At 33.8% G+C, this 20,193-nt stretch overlaps 1 protein-coding gene across 3 annotated transcripts; it reads right to left on the bottom strand.

The window, feature by feature from the left end:
• Positions 1–163: 163 nt before the first annotated feature.
• Positions 164–20,172, bottom strand: GUF1 (GTP binding elongation factor GUF1). 3 transcript variants are annotated; one of them, XM_081139256.1, is made up of 17 exons: positions 19,815–20,172; positions 18,004–18,115; positions 17,714–17,862; positions 17,355–17,435; positions 16,351–16,428; positions 15,465–15,548; positions 12,139–12,203; positions 11,419–11,622; positions 10,605–10,744; positions 9,408–9,531; positions 8,909–9,041; positions 7,993–8,136; positions 6,636–6,769; positions 5,538–5,639; positions 4,573–4,692; positions 2,686–2,722; positions 164–1,877 (listed from the first exon to the last, which is right to left on the bottom strand). In XM_081139256.1, exons 1-17 carry the CDS (start codon positions 19,977–19,979, stop codon positions 1,740–1,742), a joined length of 2,010 nt encoding a protein of 669 aa, XP_080995382.1. In that variant the 5' UTR covers positions 19,980–20,172; the 3' UTR covers positions 164–1,739. The 3 variants fall into 3 exon arrangements, with proteins under 3 accessions (XP_080995382.1, XP_080995383.1, XP_080995384.1); XM_081139257.1 differs by having other exon boundaries at positions 17,351–17,435; positions 19,815–20,153; XM_081139258.1 differs by lacking the exons at positions 17,714–17,862; positions 18,004–18,115; positions 19,815–20,172 and having other exon boundaries at positions 17,351–17,581.
• Between the last annotated feature and the right edge of the window lie 21 nt (positions 20,173–20,193).

The following is a 20,193-nucleotide window of genomic DNA, read 5'->3' as shown; positions in this document are numbered from 1 at the left end:
TTTTCCAGTTTCAAATATAGTGCCATTTTCCAAAATACTGTTGTCATGGAGTCTTATATTTCATCCATTTTACTAGAGCTAGAAGGGTGGGGTGGGGGGGGAGATATCTGAGCTAATTTAGGACTAAATCACAAGTTATTTAACACCCTATATATACTTTTTTAAAAAAAATATGTCTTTATTGATTTCAGGGAGAGGGAAAGAGAGAGGGAGAGAGACAGAAACATGATGAGAGTCATTGATCTGCTGCCTCCTGCACGCCTCCTACCGGAGGATCAAGCCTGCAGCCTGGGCATGTGCACTGACCCGGAATCAATCCCACTACCTCCTGGTTCACAGATCGACGCTAAACCCGAGCCACCCTGGCCAGACACCCCCTATATACAATTTTAAGTAAATTCCCACTACCTTAATTTATAATTAAAATGATCATGTTGTAATAACCATGGTATAAAATTCATTGATATTCTTATCCTTAAAAGACATTTACCTCATCCCATTCAGTAAAACAGAAGACAAAAATCAATAGGTAAATTACACTTGACTCTTAACAGCCTGGGTTTGAACTGGGTGGGCCCACTTATAAGCAGATTTTTTTTCAATTAGCCTGTGCAGTTCGAACTGGCATTGTTTAAGGGTCAACTGGCAACTGGACCTGCATATGCAGAGGGCCAATTTAAGTTAAGCATGGATTTTCGACTGCGGGTGATCAGCACCCCTAACTCCTGCATTGTTCAAGGGTCCAACTGTATTTTAAGTTTTACAGTAATACAATCTGCCCTCTGGTTTGTTCACTGACTGAGTAAACATGGGAGTTAAAAGCATATGCTTTGAAGTAAGACAACCATTTACCTCTGGCTGTGTGTCCTCAAGTAAGTGACCACTCTAAAGCTCAGTCTCAATTATGAAATCTAGACGGTAATTATTAAACTGTTAGTTACCGCTGCCGCTGATACCAAACCCCTATAAATAAGACAGCGCCTACCCTTATTATAACTTAGAGGTATACAGGGTGGGGCAAAAGTAGGTTTAGTGTTGTAATTACATGAAACAAAGTTTATTCTTGTATTATTAATTATTGTATTATTTTCCATATAAACTGTAAACCTACTTTTGTCCCACCCTGTATATAAACCGTCTAGTGTCAAAGTAACATAAAAATTTTATCAAAAACTAGAGCACACCTAGCTAGTATGTTATCTGACTTAATAACTGACATATATCATCTGAATTTATCCAGCTAACAACAAATTGTTACTTATGGTGATTTTGAAAACATTTTCTATCATGGGATTGAACTAGATATTTAAATATGGGGTCTTTTTAGTGTCAGAAAAAAATATGAGAACAAAATAGTTAAGATTTATTGAGCACTTACTATGTCTCATGCACTCTTCTGAGATAACCGTATTATCTTATTTAACAACCTATGGAGGTAAGTAATAGTATAATCTGATTTTACTAAATTGTAAACAGACTAAGAGAGGTAAGTAATTTAGTTTGCTAGTAAGTGGTGGAACAGAAATTGAAACCAGACAAATGGCTTCAGAGTCCAAGCTCTTACCCACTCACTACTTCCCTTCAAAGAAATGCCAGTAGGTTATTTATACATGAAAACCCTGAAAGCAACAAGCAAATTTTATAATTTTCATTCTGTTGTCAATGTATTATAAATTTATAAGGAAAACTAAAGGACACACAAGTTTTAATTCATAAAAATTCCTTATATTTCGCACCAGTTATTTATCAGGCTGTGTCTTCAGAACTTTTATAAAAGCATCCTTTGGAACTTCAACGTTGCCAACCTTCCTCAGTTTTTTCTTTCCTTCTGTTTGTCTCTTCAAAAGCTTCATTTTTCGGGTAATATCACCACCATACTGAAAAATATTTTAAAAATTGGAAGTCCAAATCCCTCAGTAGAAAAATCATCATACAATTACACAGCGACTTCGATACAACCTTGCAATTATCATGCATGAGTCCCTGAGGAAAATATCTGCAAAGATACCTCTCTGGTCCTCTTCCTGGCAGAGCCCAGTTTTACTGCCTTCAAGAATGATAAAGGCTTTATTTACTTTTGGATGAAGATGACGATCTCAAGGAAACCCAGTACTACATTACGCACCAAGGAACAACTAACAATCTACTTACTGATTCAAGGCTTGACATTTTGGGTTATATAGCTGTAGTATAATACAGAAACTTACATAGGCATAAATGTATCAGTCCCTATGCAAAGGATTTAGAAATAGCATTTATCATTTGCTTCTCATAATAACTGAGCTAAGAATACTTTTTTAAATAGATGAGACAGCAAAGCAGGGCAGGAGACATGGGTCTCAATCCCATACTCTTCCCACTGTTTAGACACTGTCTTCAAAATCTTTCCTTATAAATTCGATCAACAAGACTTGATAACCTGTTCCCAACTGTTATAAAATACTTTCTTAGATAGTTTTCCATATAAGGAAATTTTTATAAATAAGATGAAAAAATATTTAAGACCATGATCAAAATGAACATGCTATCATAGTCAAGCTGGAATTTACCAATTTAAAAAGAAAACTTGAAGACAAAATAAAGGGTATTATAAAAACCAACAATGGAAACCAATATATTTATACCCCCTTAATTTTAAACTCATAAAGTAGATTATTACAAAGTAGAACACAGGTAGGTACGTACACATTTTGCCAAAACATTTTTCCTGTAGGCTTTCACACTGTAAAAGATAAAATATTGTGTAAGTATATAACTTCATTATACTGTTTAAAAGTACTTAATTTCAAAGTCTCTTTATTCAAGATTTAAATAATCATGTTAGACCTATGTAAAACTGTTGTAATTAATTAGGTAACTCAAATAGTGTTGCATTTTATTTTCATGTATTTGGGATAAAATAGAAAATGAATTCAACATGAGTACCAACATATATTTTATTAAAAATAAAAATGGTCAAGACTTGTGGGTAGCATTGATGAAGTCAAATTCAAGCATGATATGACTTTGATTATAAGAATTATAGGAGGTCATTTCTGGCTCAACTTATAAATACTACCATTTCTACTTCCAAAATAATTAATTAAATAATGGTTATTATTTCATTACTAACTCCACCTAATGTGGGTCAATACTGACTAGGAATATAAAGAACAATATATTAGTTTCATAGAACCCACTTTAAGGCAAACAAAATTTTAATATATCCATTCAAGTAGTTATAATCTATTTCTATAATGTTGCTAAGAATTTTGGAGGATAAGAAATTTGAAAGTAGCTCCACTTTTATGTATTCCATAAGATACACAAATCGAATTTTTCTTTATTGTTTACCTCAACACACTAATGTTTGCTAACTATCTAAACTGCACTTTCCAGGATGTTCCCAGGTAATCAACTTCATTCTGCCTAATTTCTGGGTATTCATGAAACGCAAAATAACCAACTCTAAAGCAAAATGGTTAGAAAATTAAATTTGTTGCAAATATTGGCATAAAATTTATTCCAAGACTATATAAAAATCATGGTTGTATTTCACCACTACTGATACATTAGGTTTGGCTTAAACTAGAACTGAAGAGCAATTTCCAACTGAGGAGGTACTTCCGATTTCCCAGAAGTGTTGACAATCAAGGGGGTAAAAATAAGAAATTGCTGCAAGATACTTCCTGCACTTTCTATTACTAGTAGGGCAGTTTCTTCAATGATCTGATTTGGGCATCATGTGTCATGAAAAAGACGTTTCCTACACAAATTAGCCTATCTTCCATGTCTCCTGTATCACATGTGAAGTCTGTATTCTAGAATGTAAAAGTGTACCATGAGATTAGCATTCCTCTCTCACCTTCCAGTATACAACCTGACTACCTCTGAGGGATGCTTCGAGTAGTAATTGTAACTTAATTTTGTCTTTTGGAAGAGTATCTCCAAAACCTTTTTAGTTTCAGTTCCTATTAATTTATAATCTACTTGAAGGGATTAAAACCATAGAAACTCTACAGAAATTTCTTACCCAGGAAACTCAATAGCCATTCAATAAAATGAGAAATAAAACAATTCCTCAAACCCATATATACTATTAATAAATGTAAATATCACCCAAAAGTGTTATGTAAATAATTAAAAGTAACAGTCATCACTTAAATTAATGGAATTTAGAGCAGATTAATGTTTCTACAAGTAGTAGTAAACCTCAGGGCGGTGATTTTCAACCTTTTTCATCTCATGGCGCACACAAACTAATTACTAAAATTCTGCAGCACACCAAAAAATAAATTTTTTGCTGATCTGACATACACACACACACACACACAAGGTATAATTTTGATTCATTCACACCAGATGGCTGTTGCGTTGGCTGTTGTCTTTTTTTATTTATTTGACAATCTAAGGGAAAAAAGGTCAGTGTCCCTGACTAAATAGTCAGGGATTGCATGTTTTAAAAATTCTTGCAGCACACCCACTGAAAATCACTGGCTTAGGCCAATATTAACATTAAATTTTTCAATATTTCATTTTTATGAATATATCATTTCTAAAACCGACTAGGAACAAAAATGAATTTCAACTCACGTTTCTCTTGCAATGATTTTACTTCCAAGGGCAGCTTGAATTGCTATCTCAAACAGCTGCCTAGGAAGAGAATCCTTCAGACGTTCACATATGGCTTTGCCAACAGTATATGCTTTGTCTCTGAATCAGAAAATTCAAGTATTTACTTATACTAAATATAAGAATGTTTAAGTAACTTTCTAGCCTATACGCATAATCAACGTAAAGGTGATTACTTAAGGAGGTTCAAATGTAACTCGTTTATCATAAACATCATTTACTCTCTAAATCAATGACTTCTCTGATTGCAAAAATAACATGATTACAGAAAATGTAGAAAAACATACATGAGAGAATAAAAACCATTCTTGATGTCCTTCCCCTCGCCCATACAAAACCACTGTTAAATGTTTTAGAATGTTTGTTAAATATATATTCTTCTAGTTATTTTTCTACATACATATATTTTTTTTACAGTTCGCATTACAGTTTATTCTACCATTTTATTTAATAGGCATTTTCATGTCACTAAAAAATAATTCACAGTATAGTCTTAATGGCTTAAAACAGATTATACAAGTGCTCCATAATTTATTCTAACCAATCTGCTATTTCTTGAACTTCTAGGGTATTTCATTTTTCGTTATTATAAATTTATTATGAACATAACAAACTCTTTATTCTCAACTCTAAATCTATCATAAAGTTTGAAAAAACATTTACTTTATCTTACTTGGTAAGGGAAACATTTCTTCCCAGGACACTACAATTTTTGACTATCAAAACTCCAGGCTCCTTTTATATTTTAACAATTTGGAAAGAGAAGCATGGAAAAAGAATGGAAGAAAAAACTAGTACAGGGGAATTTAATTACTTTTAAGTTTTCAAAATATAGCCGTCAAATAAAATAGAGCAACCAATAACTAAATAAATATATGTCAAAGTGGTTACTTTCCCATTCCATGATTAGTTTCTATTTAACTTACTTGTGTACAATAGTTACTAGCTCCTCTACAATATTTCCATTCAGTAGAATATCCATTTTTACAAGTTCTGCAGTCTGGTAGCCTGCATCTTCATAATCAAAACTAATAAGGAAAAATGTCCAATTAATAGGTTACATATTTTTCTTTTCAAAACATCTTTTTTCTACACTGCCATACCTCCCCCCCCAAAATTTAACTTTCCATCCAAATATTACATATACATTTCAGATGAATCTAAATGATCACAATAAGAAACAAACTTCATCATTTTTTTACATTTTTGAGGGGCAAAGAAGGCAGGGGAGCATGCTCTAAAGGAGGAAGGAAAAGAGACTGGTAAGCCAGTCTAGGAAAATGGACCATTGAAAGCAAATGTCACCTTCCCAACATTCACTCTCAGCACTGGCTGGCTGTAAACAATAGTATATACTAACGGGTCATTCTCGGATTTGTAAGTTGAGTTACTGTTTAGTTTTCTATTTCCCATTAAATAAATGCTATGGCATTGACAAACAGCCATTATTAATAAGGGAGACTTATGGATTTCAGATATGGTTTAGTTTGATCCTTCACAGGATTTTTTTGAGGATAGAATGAGTTAATATATAACTGTAAAGCGCTTGAACAGTACCTAGAGCATGAAAATGTGTAGAACACAGCCTAGCCTAGCACAACATAAGCACTTATTGTCACCTATTAATATTAAATGGTCAAAGCTTACAACACTAATTAAAACACAGATTTAACTTACAAAATGGAAGTCTAATGAAAGAAATTTTCAATTATGCTTACATATCTGTCCAATTATGAACAAGAATATATATATTCCTATTGCCATAATTTTAAAACAAGCTGGTACCTAAGGCTGCAAATGTTTGGTTTCTAAACCACTAAGGCTGCGAGGTGATATTCTCTCTAAAACCAGACTACTGCCTACAGTGTTGCTAAAATTCTTTCTTTCTTCAACAAACATTATCAAGCATTTTCTGTATGAAAGATACCATGTTAAGTGCTATGCAAATATAAAGTGAGAGCAAGATACTCTTGCTGGTCAATATTTCAAAAAAAATTAAATATCTGAATTGCGCATTAAATTACCTAGCATATCCAGAAGACAGGGATTTCAAAGAATCATAAAAATCTACCACAATTTCATTCAAAGGTAAGAGATATTTAAGCATAACTCTGTTTTGATCAATAAACACCATATTCTTCTGAACTGCTCTTCGTGCCTAAAAGGGGCAGGAAAAAATGTGTTTAATGGATCACCTATTCAACTAATGATTTGAAACAAAGATAGACAGATGCCAATTACCAACTTAAATATTTCCTTACAAATGCTGATAAGGAGGGGACCAAGTGAAGGAGTACTTCTTTAGTGGCCTAGTAAAAACTTGCAAGCAGTATTTATAATACCAGGAAAATCATTTTGTATTTCAATTATAGTATATACCAAAGCTTTTAATCCTTTGTACTTAACAACTTTATCTTTTTAAATTATAAAAGTATATCATTTAACAATAAGTCAAATGTAACTACAAGTAAAGTCAAAGTTCTAATTTCATATTTTACAAATAAACATCTTGGGTCCAGGGAAATTAACTGACTGACCAAAGCTATAATCTAGTTTATGATAACAGAATTAAAATTTAAGTCCACCAGTCATCATTTGAGAGTTCTCTCTAATATATGTCGTGGTATTTCAGAGAGGTATTTTTTGATGACTGTTACTATATCCAGTTTTTGGAATAAGTCACTTATTACAATGTGGTGAGAACTAAAGCAGAATAGAAACCTTCTAATTAAAGGTCTGTCAAATCCTACTATAGCATTTCACACTATTCAATATCAAATACTCAAAAAGTCTAAAAGAAATTATACTTTTAGCTACTCAGGATAAATAAGCATCAAATTCCTTTCCTTTGGGCTAAAATATTTAGTCAATTAACAAAGCTGATCAAAATCCTGGCTCTATTTTTCTTATTTAAAATAAAAATATTTTTTGTAATCCTCACCTGAGAATATGTTTTTTATTGATTTTTAGAGAGAGAGAAAGGGGGAGATAGAGAGAGAAACATTGATGTGAGAGAGAAACATCTATTGGGTTGTCTACCGGGTGCAGCTGGACCAGGGACTGAACCCACTACCTGGGTATGTGCCCTGACCGGGAATCAAACTCACAAGACTTTTGGTGTATAGGATGATGCTTCAACCAACTGAGCTACCAGACCAGAGCTCAAAGTAACTTTAAAAAATATATATACACACACACATATTTCTACATCCATATGTATACATACATACATATCTCTATATGTACATGTATGTACATATGTAAATATAGATCTTTATGAATATTTGTTATAAATTCAGTATTCTCCACAGAGAGAAATCTTTCAAAATTGCTTGAGAGGACTAAAGTTTACTTTTATGTTAAACTCTATTACATTTATACCTGGCAAAGCATCATTATTTTTCCAGTATATTCATCTGGTGTTATAATGGTGCCCAAAACAACTGGCTCCAAATATTCTGTTACTTTGGATTTATCAGGGAACTGTGCAGGATTGATGATTGTAATTTCCTTTTCTCTGAATTCCTAAAAATAAAGATGACCAATATTTAAAAAGGAATCTTAGTAAATAATTACCATGTTTTAATTTACAGTATATGTTAGAATTTATTTTGCTGTTGCATTTGTTGGAATAAAAACAACAGAATCCTTAAAGGGTAGAATATTATGTTAACATTCTTTAGATTTAAAAATCCTCCAATTATAATCATTTAATATTAATAAGCAATACATTCTGGTGATTCACATTTACTAAATGCATTTCACGTACCATTTACAAAAGTGTGACATTAGAATAAATTTCATTCTACCCCTTATAAGGCATCATAATCAGTTTCCTAAGTTATCTTGTTGGAAAATACTTACAAATGTCAAAGTTAAAATTCTTTAAAATAAACAGATTGCCACTTCGATGGAATACAATACTTTCTCCAGCATTAACTTAAAATCTAAAATTTCCTATAGCCAGGTAGGAATGAATGCTTCATTTGCAATAAATTACTTATGACCAAAACTATATTCTTCATCTTTGCACTGGATTTAGAACAGTATTTTGATTACTAATTCAGTAACAGACTAGTATTGATAATGTGGATATTTTATCAAGTAAAATGCTGCATAAATTATTTCTCACACAGATTCTCCATCATTAATCATCATGTAATTCTATTTTTATTGCTTTAATCAAAATATTTAGTTTTAATAGTCAGCTAATGGTGTACGAAGTTTCTTTTGCATTCTGCGTGTGTGTGCACACACACACACACAGTTTTCCCTTGTATCTGATTCACAGTAGTACCTTTATCAATTTTGCTGATGAAAGAACAGCTTTATATGGAACAGTAGGAGTCGTCAAAATAACAGAAGCATTATATTCTTGCTCCAGTCGCTGGTTGAAAACTTCCATATGCAAAAGTCCAAGAAATCCCAATCTGGGGGAGAAAAAGCCAAACTCCAAAATGTTTATGACCCTGGACTCTATTTTCTTTGATGAATATATTGTTACATTGTGGGGAAGGGGTGGTATCAAATGAGTGATTCAAGCTATTCACATCAAAATTAAATTCTAGCATAACTTCATTAAATAAAATTCCAGTATTCCATTGGGATTATATTTAAAATTGCTATAAAAGTTACCTATAGAATATGAACCCACAGTGTGAAATAAGCAGATATTTATTGTTTAATTTTACTTTACACTAACATGAACTTATCTTCAGGAATAAACCAAGAGCAATAAACCACTTAAATTGTACTTTTCAATAAACATGGAACCCTACAATGTAATTGAATCTTACCTCCAGCCAGCACCTAGGGCAAGGCTACTATCCCGATGAACTGTCACACTGGAGTCATTTAAAGTCAGTTTTTCTATAGCACTCTTCAGGTTATTATATTCAGACTGATCTACAGGGTACATTCCTGAGGACATAAGAATTTCTAATTATCACATGTGAAAAGCAGCCAATGCTTCCAAGATCAAAATTAATCATTTAGCTTTTAAATAACTTCCTTATATTTCATTCACCAAAATATTAGTTTGCTAAAAAAAAAAATAAGAATATTAGGTTACACTGACTTTAAAGTATCTTGCAAGTTTCACAGCCTTAATGAATTTATAATTGGATTCACATTGCAAGTGATGTTTTTATGATTTTGGAAAAATATAAGGAAAACAAAAAAGAACCATAGGAATTAGGCCTAGGAAAAGACATTGTGTTTATTTCAAGAAACAAAAGTGGAAGACATTCCACAACCACAAATGAGACTCCATTAACATAAAAAACAGGAGTAGGAAAGAAAACTACACTGATTTCTTAACTCTCTACGGCAGATCACCCATTAAAATCAAAGATAAATTTTGCTGTTTTCAATTCACTGAGAAGTCCTCACCTCTCAATTCCTCCAAAATACAAATGACTGACTTTGCCTAACCATAGGGATAAAAAAGGTTCATAATTTGCAATGAGCGCTACTTAAGAGAGAAAAACAAGGGCTGGATGGACACCCAGCAGAGTAACTTGATGACCTTCGATCAGGTCTTCCTTTTTCAAATGTCTATAATTCCACACAGTAGTAAAAGGTTATGCAGTTATACACATGTGAGGTGACACTGTTCTCTGCCAAGTCTACACTAGTACAATATTAAAGAAAGGCCAGCTAAAGGGAAGGTACTCAGTAATAAACTAATTAGAAAAATATTTCAAATATAATGACCTACTCTCTAAGGAAACAAGCTGCAAATTCACATTGCTATGCTCTTTCATATAACAGAGCTTGTTTCTTCAGAAGTTCTAAAAAAAATTTAGGAAATTATCTCCCACACAAACTTTTACTATACATATGAAATTAGCTAACATGTAAATAGTACACACACAAAAAACAAACAGAGTATCCTGGAATTAGCTGGTATTTAAAATGAGTATTTCTAGTAATCTTTATTTCAATTGACAGAATAAATGGACCCTCATCCTTTGACTTTGTGAGCTCCTCACCTGCAAATACCATTGGTTTCGCTGATTTAAACCCAGGCAAGGGCTCCACTGGTTGTTTATGTAAATATAATGTATCTCCTATTTGTGCTTCAGTGACATCTTTCATCCCAGCAATCAGATAGCCCACCTGTCCTGCATATCTAAATAAAATTATTATATGGAAATATTTACTGCTTTAATGTTTCAAGTGCATACCCACAATAAGCTCCACCTTTCCAGGAAATGATCACTTTCCAAACAAAACCTCATGAAACTGAAACTAAGTGCTACATATCAATTCTCAACTCTGAGGATTATCAGTGAAAGAACATACCATGCCTTAAAATCCATTACCAACAATAAGTCTAAGGCCTTTTTTATGACTGTGCCCACTTTTGCATATTAAACTCCAGGTAAATATAATGTAAACATAGTGAAACTGCAGAAACATAAAACACTTCTTATAGTGTAAAACACTATTAAGTATTTTAGCTTAAGTTTTTTTTTAAGCAAATCTACATGATAACACACTGCAGTACTGGTTAATGTATGACATATATGCAGAATATAGACAGACTTTTGAAATACTTGAGTAAAATTAAGATGAACTACTTTATGACTCTCAATTAAATAAAAATGTAATGAGCAAAATGTGCTAGTTTTAGACATACAGCATTAAACTATCAACTGTGACCCATTAATAGTCACCTGGTTCAGTATCTTTATTTTTACAGATAAGGAAACAAATTGGGATCATTCTAAGTATATCAAGTTGAGAAAGGATGAGATAGAAACACATATAAGTGTATTTTAATTACTAATGCAGATTACTTACAGTTTATGAGTTGGCTGTTCATTAGGATTCAGAACTCCTACTTCATTAACTTCATATGTCTTTTGAGTATGTGCAGATACAATTTTGTCTCCTTTGGAAACCACTCCATCAAATAATGCTACATTGGCTACCACACCCCTATACTGGTCAAAGGTGGAGTCAAATACCAACGCTCTCAGGGGACTTTTGCGATGTACTTTAGGACTATTGAAAAGAAGTAAAAACAAAAATAGTAAATTAAAACCTTAATAATAAAATGCCTACTTTTTAACTCAAATACTATGCTTAATTTATTCTAGTAGTGGAGAAAGGTTCACAATAACAGCCAAAATAAAAAGATTTTTCTATAAAATAAGGTGTAATGTCTATTTTTATATTAGTTTTAATTCAACCTCAAGTTTTAAATAAATGATTATTTTAAAATTACTTATAAAACTGATGAGATATATTTGTCTGAAATTAAAGCAAAGAACAAAAATTGTAAATATATTCAAGTCTCCTACAATGATCATTAAGGACAGATCCCTATCATCATTTTTTCTCTCATTTTTCTGTACTGTATTTGCCTTCTATATATATTACTAAAATATTAAAAATTTATTTTCTTTGACCACAAGAGTGTATTTACTGTATATATACTAAGCTAAAATAACAGAGCAAATTGATGCTTTTTGTACTATTAAAGATAAACAAACAGTATAAAAATAGCAAAAGACTTACGGGGGTATTCTTTCAATGACTGCCTGAAGAACACTTTCAACATTTGTTCCAAGCTTAGCAGAAATCTAAAAATATATACATAAACATTTAAACTTAAAACTATCTTTCTTCTATCTAGCTGATGGAACTTTATAATTGGAATAAAGAAAATTCTAACAGCTATCAATTTGAAGAACACGGTAAAAGGAAGCACAAAACATACAGTATATTGACAAATGTCCTTTAAGTACAGTTAGGTGTTTCTATGGTTCTTGGATTAAATTTCAAAAGCATTCTGATCACAGTGTTGAAAGAGCAGTGGACTAAGAGTTCAAAAACTCCAGGTAACAATCATGACTGCCTGGAATGTATGGCTTTGACCCATACATACTTCTTTGAGCTTCAAGTTCTTCATCTGATACATGAAGTGGTTATTTATATTTTGCCTAAATCTCAAGGTTGTTGTGTGGATAGAATAAGCAATGTATGTGGATGGTATACAGGTAAATATAAGGCACATTACTACTATTGTTCTCTTACTGAGAAAGCCAAAAGACTCAAAGCACATGCGCATGACTGACCTTTGCCACCACCAGTAACTGGACTGTTTCTGAAATCGTGATTTCAAAACTTCATTCCCTAAATAACACCTCTTACCCTTCAAACTCCCTCTAGATCAGTTTCCCAACTCAGCAATAAAGACATTTGGGGCTGAACAAATGTGTTTTAGGGCATGTTCTGTGCACTGTAGGATGTTTAACAGCATCCATGGAATCTTACCTATCCACAAGATGCTAGTAGCACAAACTGTCCCACATCGTCATGACAACAAAAAATGCCTCCCGACATTACCAAATGTTTCCTGGGGGACAAAATTAACTTCTAATGAGAACTGCTGCTCTAGACTCTAGTACCTTGTTTGAACAATCCTTTAACATCACCACCTCTAATCCACTGAATGAAATACTTTTTAAAATTATCCATTAGTCCTCTGCTCCTTCCTTTCCAGGCTGAGACCCCAAGGTCCACTAATTTATAATTACTATTCAACCACTTGCTACTCTAAATCATAAGCAGATGGTAAAACCTCAACTGTGGCTGCATCCAACTACATGCCTCTTCTATGCTTATGACCAGAGCAGCTTAACACTGCTGCAGAAAAATCAAGTAACTGGTTTGGCTAGTTTCTTCTGAATTCATGACCATAGATCTCACTACTTAGTTAACACTTCCTAGCAGTCCCACCTTCCTTCCTTCAATCTACTCATATTCCCCTCTCTGTTGACAACTCTGCCTCTCACTTAAGGGAACAGAAAACATCAAAAACTTCCTTACCCAAATATACAAAGCCATCTGCACCCTCTTTGCCTTCTCTCTTATTACAACCTGAGAATTATTCCCACTTCCTTAAAAACTCAACCTTCCCACACTCCTATTCTGAATCATACTCTCTCTAATCCTTCTCAAGCTCTTATTCATAACACGGTAAAAACTGAAAATAATGTAGTCTGACTTCCAGGACTTCTCTACCTACACTTTCCCCCTAGGAAACTGCATCCATTTCCATGGCCTCAATAGCACATACATGCTAGTGAAATGTGTAATAGACATTTCAACCTACTATTACCAAAAACGAGCATTTTACTTTCCCCCTATATCTGTTTCTCCTCAGGTCCTCTCCATTTTAATACCCATATTTGATTAGTTGTTCAAACCCTGATTATCCCCTTTATCTCACTTCCTTACATGTAACTCATGAGCAAATCTATTATATCTACAAAATATACATCAAATTTGCCCACTTCTCCAACATCACCATCACATCCTTAGCCACTACCATTTTGCACTTCGACTATTACTGCAAGCTGGTTTTCCCTATGTCTTCTTACTCTTTTCCAACCCATTCTCTGTAAGGCAACCTGAATGATCAGTTTATTTACTCTCTTGCTTTAAAATACTCTATCTCAGAATAATTTTCAAACCCTGTAGCACGGTAAGTCCCAGCATGACTTGATTCCTGCCCACGCCTACAAAGCCATCTCATCTAACTTGCCTCCCTTTTGTTCCTTGAGCGTATCAATCCTTGCCAAACATGCCAAGCCTTTTACACTTATGCTTTCCTTTTCCCAGAGTGCAACTCTCTCAGCTCTTACTTCCTTCGGGTCTTAGTTCATCAGAGGCCTTCCCTAAGTTATTCTGCATCACATCTCACTGAGAAAAAAAAAGATTTTTCCACTGTTAACTACGGTATTCCACCTGAAACATTTTGTTGAATGAATTTCCTTAACAGCAGCTGTCTCATTCAATAATTATTATGCTTACTTCTTTCTTTTCTTATTTAATGACTGCCTCCCCAAATAGAATATAAACACAGTGAGATGGGATCTTGTCTGTCCTGTTCACTGCTGTGACCCTAGCTGGCACATACCAAATAAGTATCTGCATGAATTTTGTAAAGATGTATTAAAATTAGAATGGTTAATTAGACTTCAATATAACATTATCCAAGTTATGAAACCAAAATGCCAGGTCTGCCTTATAATAGGACCCACTTCAGATTAAAAACCATTGAATCCTGTGTTTGTGTGTGTGTGTGTGTGTATGCAAGAAAAAAAAATGTTGCTTTTTCAGTCATTATCAAGTTGTATGCAATAATTCATTGTGTTAAGGTTAAACAAACAAAAAACACTCATCACCCAAAACTTGCTTTTGCAAAATTCAAACAAGATTGAAAGTGGAAGCTAGACATTATAGTGTTACACTGACATACATAATACACCAGCATGTAGCACTGCAGTTTGGCTGTGGCTATTTAACACCCAAACCAGCATGAGAGAGATAAATTTAAAAGTTTAAATTTAAAATATAGTATTAACTTTGACATAAACATCTGTTGTTTCCTAAGATTATTACTCTATCTAGCTCTTTTATTTAAAAAAAAAAGTTATTTGTCGATTCCAAGAATATGTACAAATGCCTTGAAATTAGTTTGAACCTGCTCTTCAAAAAAAATATTTACATAGGGAAAAATGGCACAAAAAAATAATATTGCAATGCATTGCAGAAGACATATTTTAGTCTTAGCTAACTAGATCTGTAATCTTAAAAAAGTGATAAATCTTTGAGCCAGTTCTTTCAAATATATTGCAAGAATAATTCCTATTTGTCCTAACCATGTAATAAAGAGTTTTTGGTGAGAATCAAATAAAATATTAGTAAAAAGAACTTTGTAAAACTATAAAAACATTATATAATGATGGACTATCAAATAATCTAAAAGTTCACTTAGGCCAATTATCTGAGATTTTCAAAATTATAAGCAAGTCTTGAAAAAAAAGTATTTTTACCTTAATACATTCATCACTTGGAATATCAAACACCTTTTCAATTTGCTTTTCAACCCTTTCAGGATCAGCATTCTTCAGATCTATCTTAAAAAAGAGAATTCATTATGTTTTAATGTAATAAAAATAAAATGTCTTACATATTAAATAATAGTCTTTGGAGATAATTAAAAGCATAACTGACCCCTCTATGATTTTTCTTTCAAAAGTATTAAAATAACCTAGGTATAGGCAATACACTAAAAAGCAGACAGCAGATCATGCAAAAAATTTAAGCAGTTATCGACTAAAGGAAGAAGAGTTCAATAACAATTTATCAATTAATGCCATGTAAACTGATTTTATAAGTTAAGTTAGATATAACTTGGAACAACAAACTGTTTTACTTATGGGTCAATCTTGCTTCTTTTAAACTTAACTCCAATATAAAAAAATATAATGAATGCAATTCAGATTTTTAAATTAAAATTCTTAATTTATTAATTTAAAATATAAAAGTTAAGGTTTATTCACTGTGCTCAGTTTAGCACTTGTTATATTTCATGTATTATATTGTTTCCTCCTAGATCACAAGCTCCTTTTCTTTTCCTGTATACAGTTTAGTGTAACAGACACATTTTAGCTGCTATGCATCCATGCCTTTCCTACAGAAACGGCCCTCCATCACTCCACGTAATTTAGGGAAACTATCTTTTCAGCTGCATGCAAGGCTATATGAGTCTGAGTTACAATTCTGTCACATGCAATTCAAAGAAATAAAGCCCACCGATATATTTAATAAGTAGTTGAAGGTCCCCCATATAAAGAAAAAGCACATTTGATATTCACACACTAAATTTACTTTTAGAAAGTAAAGTAATTAATAGCATTGTTGTCTCATAGTAATTACCTTGTTTATGACTGGAATTATTGATAGCTGTGCTTCAAAGGCAAGAAAGAAGTTTGCTACAGTTTGGGCTTGAATACCCTGAAAATTCAAGACACAGGATTCTGAGATGCTCATTCTACCATCTATCACAAAATGTGTAATTCAAGACCATTCCACACATCATCAAAAGCAGAGGTATAAGACAAACTATGGTATGTACTTCCATGCATATATTCTCTGTGAAATTCCTTTGACTTCAGGAAGCATTTATTGGAGGGAACTGTGTTAGGCATTAGAGACACAAAGGTGAAACACAGACCCTCAATGTCATCAAAGCCTATAGGATATAGTCATGTGATGCAGTTTATAAAGCCTGGTACTATGTATATAAGGTAGAGAATGACTTTCCCTGATAAAATCTGGGAAGGTTTAACACACACACACACACACACACACACAATCTCTGGATTCTGAATGAAGAGTATGTGAGAAACTGAATTTATCAAATGCTTATTTTAAGTAGCATATCATAGTTCTTATAGGGTCATCTGCTGCATATGCTTACGTGGTATGTTTATAACACAAAAGAAGTTGGTAATGTTACTGTCATGTTTTTTAAACCTACCACTTCACATATTATTACCTTAAAATCACCCAAAATGACCTCAAAAATAAATATTTATTTTCAACTTCTGCTAAAAATTGATTATGGAAAACTCAGATTAAGAACTGCTAAAAATTGAGGGTTTTGGTAGGATATATGCATGACATATTTCAACAAAAATTATAATTGAGCAATTCCTTTGATCAGCTTAAAAATTTTAAAAGATGAACTAGTCAATTTCACAAAAATGTTTTAGTGTAATAAACTTCAAATTAACAGGAACAAAGCCTATGATTTTGGTTAATACAATAAATCTTATTTTTTTCAGACACAAAAATTCTATTTCCAAAACATATTTTAAGGAAAACATCTTGAAACAACCAAACAGTATGTTACAATATATAAAATTAAAGGTACCTGCCTCATTTGCATCAACCACAAGTAAAACACCTTGGCAAGCAGACAGTGACCTGGATACTTCATAACTAAAATCGACATGGCCCTGAGAAAAAAAAATATTAATACCTCTAAATGTTAGTTATAGTTTTTTTAGGGAGAGGCATTATGGCAAATCTACTGACTCCCCTTGGTAAAAAGTCAGTAGGTTTCTTCTGTTTAGCCCATGTTTGTGAAACAATTTACACTAACCTAAGAACAAAGAGAAAACAAAAGGCCAAGTTAGATGTTTACTGTTCAGTTCAGAAACTGAATAAGGATTTGTCTGCATTATTAATACAAGGCTCACTTTAACAGTGCAGACAAAATTAATATTAAACTTACTGGTGTATCAATGAGATTTAAAAGGTACTGCTTTCCTTGACAATTATAGAAGAGAGATGCTGTTTGTGCTTTAACAGTTATTCCTCTTTCTCTTTCCACTTGCAGTTTATCAAGAACTTGCTTGTTATTCTTTGTTTTATCAATTGTCCCTATAAAAAGAAACATAATATTTATATGGGCTTTTAAAAAGAAACAATACTGCATATAAGATTAAAGCCCAATTTAAAAAGCATGATAAAAGTGATTATCATTGCTCATTGCCATCAATCTAATATATAAAATGAAAATACCTGTTAATTCCAGGAGCCTGTCAGCTAAAGTACTTTTGCCATGATCCACATGTGCAATGATACTGAAATTTCTAATATTTTCAACAGGGAATCTAGACATGTCAACTGTTTCCTGGAAAGGAGAAATATTACATTTATGACTACCAATTTCACACAATATGAAACAAGTATACTAATTCAAAGAATATTCTTTTAGTCTTCTTTGAAAACTTTCACTTATTGCATCTGTATTTATATTTTTATTCCTCTAACAATAAAATCATATATGGCTAAACTCAAATCATAAGCAATGAATTAGAATATGACTCATTAAATATGTTAGTTTCACTGTCAAAGGTGACTAGCTAAAAAAAAATGTTCTTTATAATATTTCCACCACTTAGAAGATCAATGAGGAACTGAATTTATTTTCATAAATGAAGAACACAAGATACCTAAAACTCATGAACTGCCTTAGAACACAGAGTCTAAAAAAACTCTTGAGGGGAAAAAAAAGCTATAGAAAAGTTTGAAAAAAAGGAAACCCTTTGTTCCCATCACACATTTAATCACCACTTAGGTCTATTTAAAAATCTGTGCTCCCCATAGTGTGTTCAAAAATTTAATTTAGATATAATTTTGTTACTCAGCAACTTCTCTGAAGAGAGAAATATATCACATCAGCAAAAAAGGTTCTTATTTATTAACTTAAAATTCAAAAATATTTTAAAATTTAACTCCTGGTTTTTAGTTCACACATCTTCTTTAATTTTTACCAGGACTCATTACAAACTGCTAAAAATAAAAAATAAAAACACAAAAAACCCTGGTATTCAAGTAAAATATGTGAGCTTTGTGGTACTCTAAATATTTTATTTTCCAATAAAATCTGTATTTTATAATCAGCCCCCGCCCCCTAAACCTCATGAAATTACAATGAAATACAACATTCTCATGAGCTTTAAGTTTCCTTTATATGAATGCTCCAGAACAAGGCAGACAATAATGGTGCAATTCTATCTGAATAAAGAAATTCTGCAAAAAAACGAAAACTGACGTTTGCCTGTAAGATTTTCCCCCCACACCATTCAAGATATACAGGATTTCACAATATTTAAGAACTTCCAATTGCAATATACATTCATTTTAAACTCCAGTCATTTTAGAAATGGGCAAAGCTGATTAATTTTATGGAAAGTCTTATCTTTTCCAGTTACTCATAACTTGCAATCAATTACTTCACTTTTCTTTCTAAACTGTCTCCCTTTCTAGTTATCAGACAGTGTAAGTTTTCTGACCTGCTGAACCCCCACCCTCTTCAGCCACACGAACCGTCAGACTACACAGGTGTGCTCTGGCTGGAGTAAAACACGATACTGCAACGGGAGCTAAGGCATGCCTAGCACTTCTTATCGTGCAAGCCTCCCAAACAGGCATTCGATGTTTTATTAGTATCTCAACCAATAAATGAAGAAACATTCAGAGAAGGGTCACGTAGCTTGCCCAGGACACAAGGCTAATATGTTACAAGAAAACTGAGACGACACTAGCAGCTTCCCCATTAGGATTTTAGGAGTAAAATCACAGATGCAGAGCGCTTAGCACACCGCCTCGCACAGACAATGAGTTAGTGACAGACATCTCAAACGAGGCTACGCAGGAAGTGACTTGTCCAAGGTCACACCGGTGACAGGTGGAAAATGCAGAAACCTAGGCGGCGCCCGCGCTGTCAGCCCCGCCTCCAGATGGCAGCCCGCGTTCCCGGGTAGCCCTTCAGACTCCAAACCCGCAACCTCTAATACCGGGCTAAGAGGAAACGAAGCGGCGGTCACCTTGCGCCCTGCAGAGCCGTAGGGCCTGTCCGGGGCCCAGGAGGCGCCCGCAGCCCGGCGAGTCCGCACGCGGAGAGGCCAGGGAGGCGCGGGACACGCGACCCGGGCGACCCACACGGCGAACGCGCGGCCGCGCCACCAGCCCCGACCCGCGAGGAGCTGCATCCCCCCCGGGCGATGGAGGCGTCAGGGGAGGATCCCGGGACGCGACGGTGCCATCGCGCGCGGCGGGTTCTCTGCGAGACGCTGCGACGGGGGCGGCGAACACAACCCAAGCAGACCGTCAGACGCCTAGGGCACCCGGCGCTAGCGGACCCGCCGGAACGCCGTAGACGGAGCGCCGCACGCCGACGTCCGCACGTCAAACGACGTCACGACG

The sequence above is a fragment of the Miniopterus schreibersii genome (assembly GCF_964146895.1).
Source record: "Miniopterus schreibersii genome assembly, chromosome: 1".
NCBI lineage: Eukaryota > Metazoa > Chordata > Mammalia > Chiroptera > Miniopteridae > Miniopterus > Miniopterus schreibersii.
This window is presented reverse-complemented; position numbering and strand designations above follow the sequence as displayed.

What these genes read in the sequence shown, in the direction of transcription:
- GUF1 (XM_081139256.1), bottom strand. Translation starts at nt 19,979, where the DNA reads ATGCAGCTCCTCGCGGGTCGGGGCTGGTGGCGCGGCCGCGCGTTCGCC. An exon ending in ACGGCTCTGCAGGGCGCAAG is followed by an intron (nt 18,116 to 19,814) that starts GTGACCGCCGCT and finishes TCTCCTTTCCAG; the next exon opens with GAAACAGTTGACATGTCTAG. An exon ending in AAAATGTTTTGGCAAAATGT is followed by an intron (nt 1,878 to 2,685) that starts GTACGTACCTAC and finishes AATATTTTTCAG; the next exon opens with TATGGTGGTGATATTACCCG.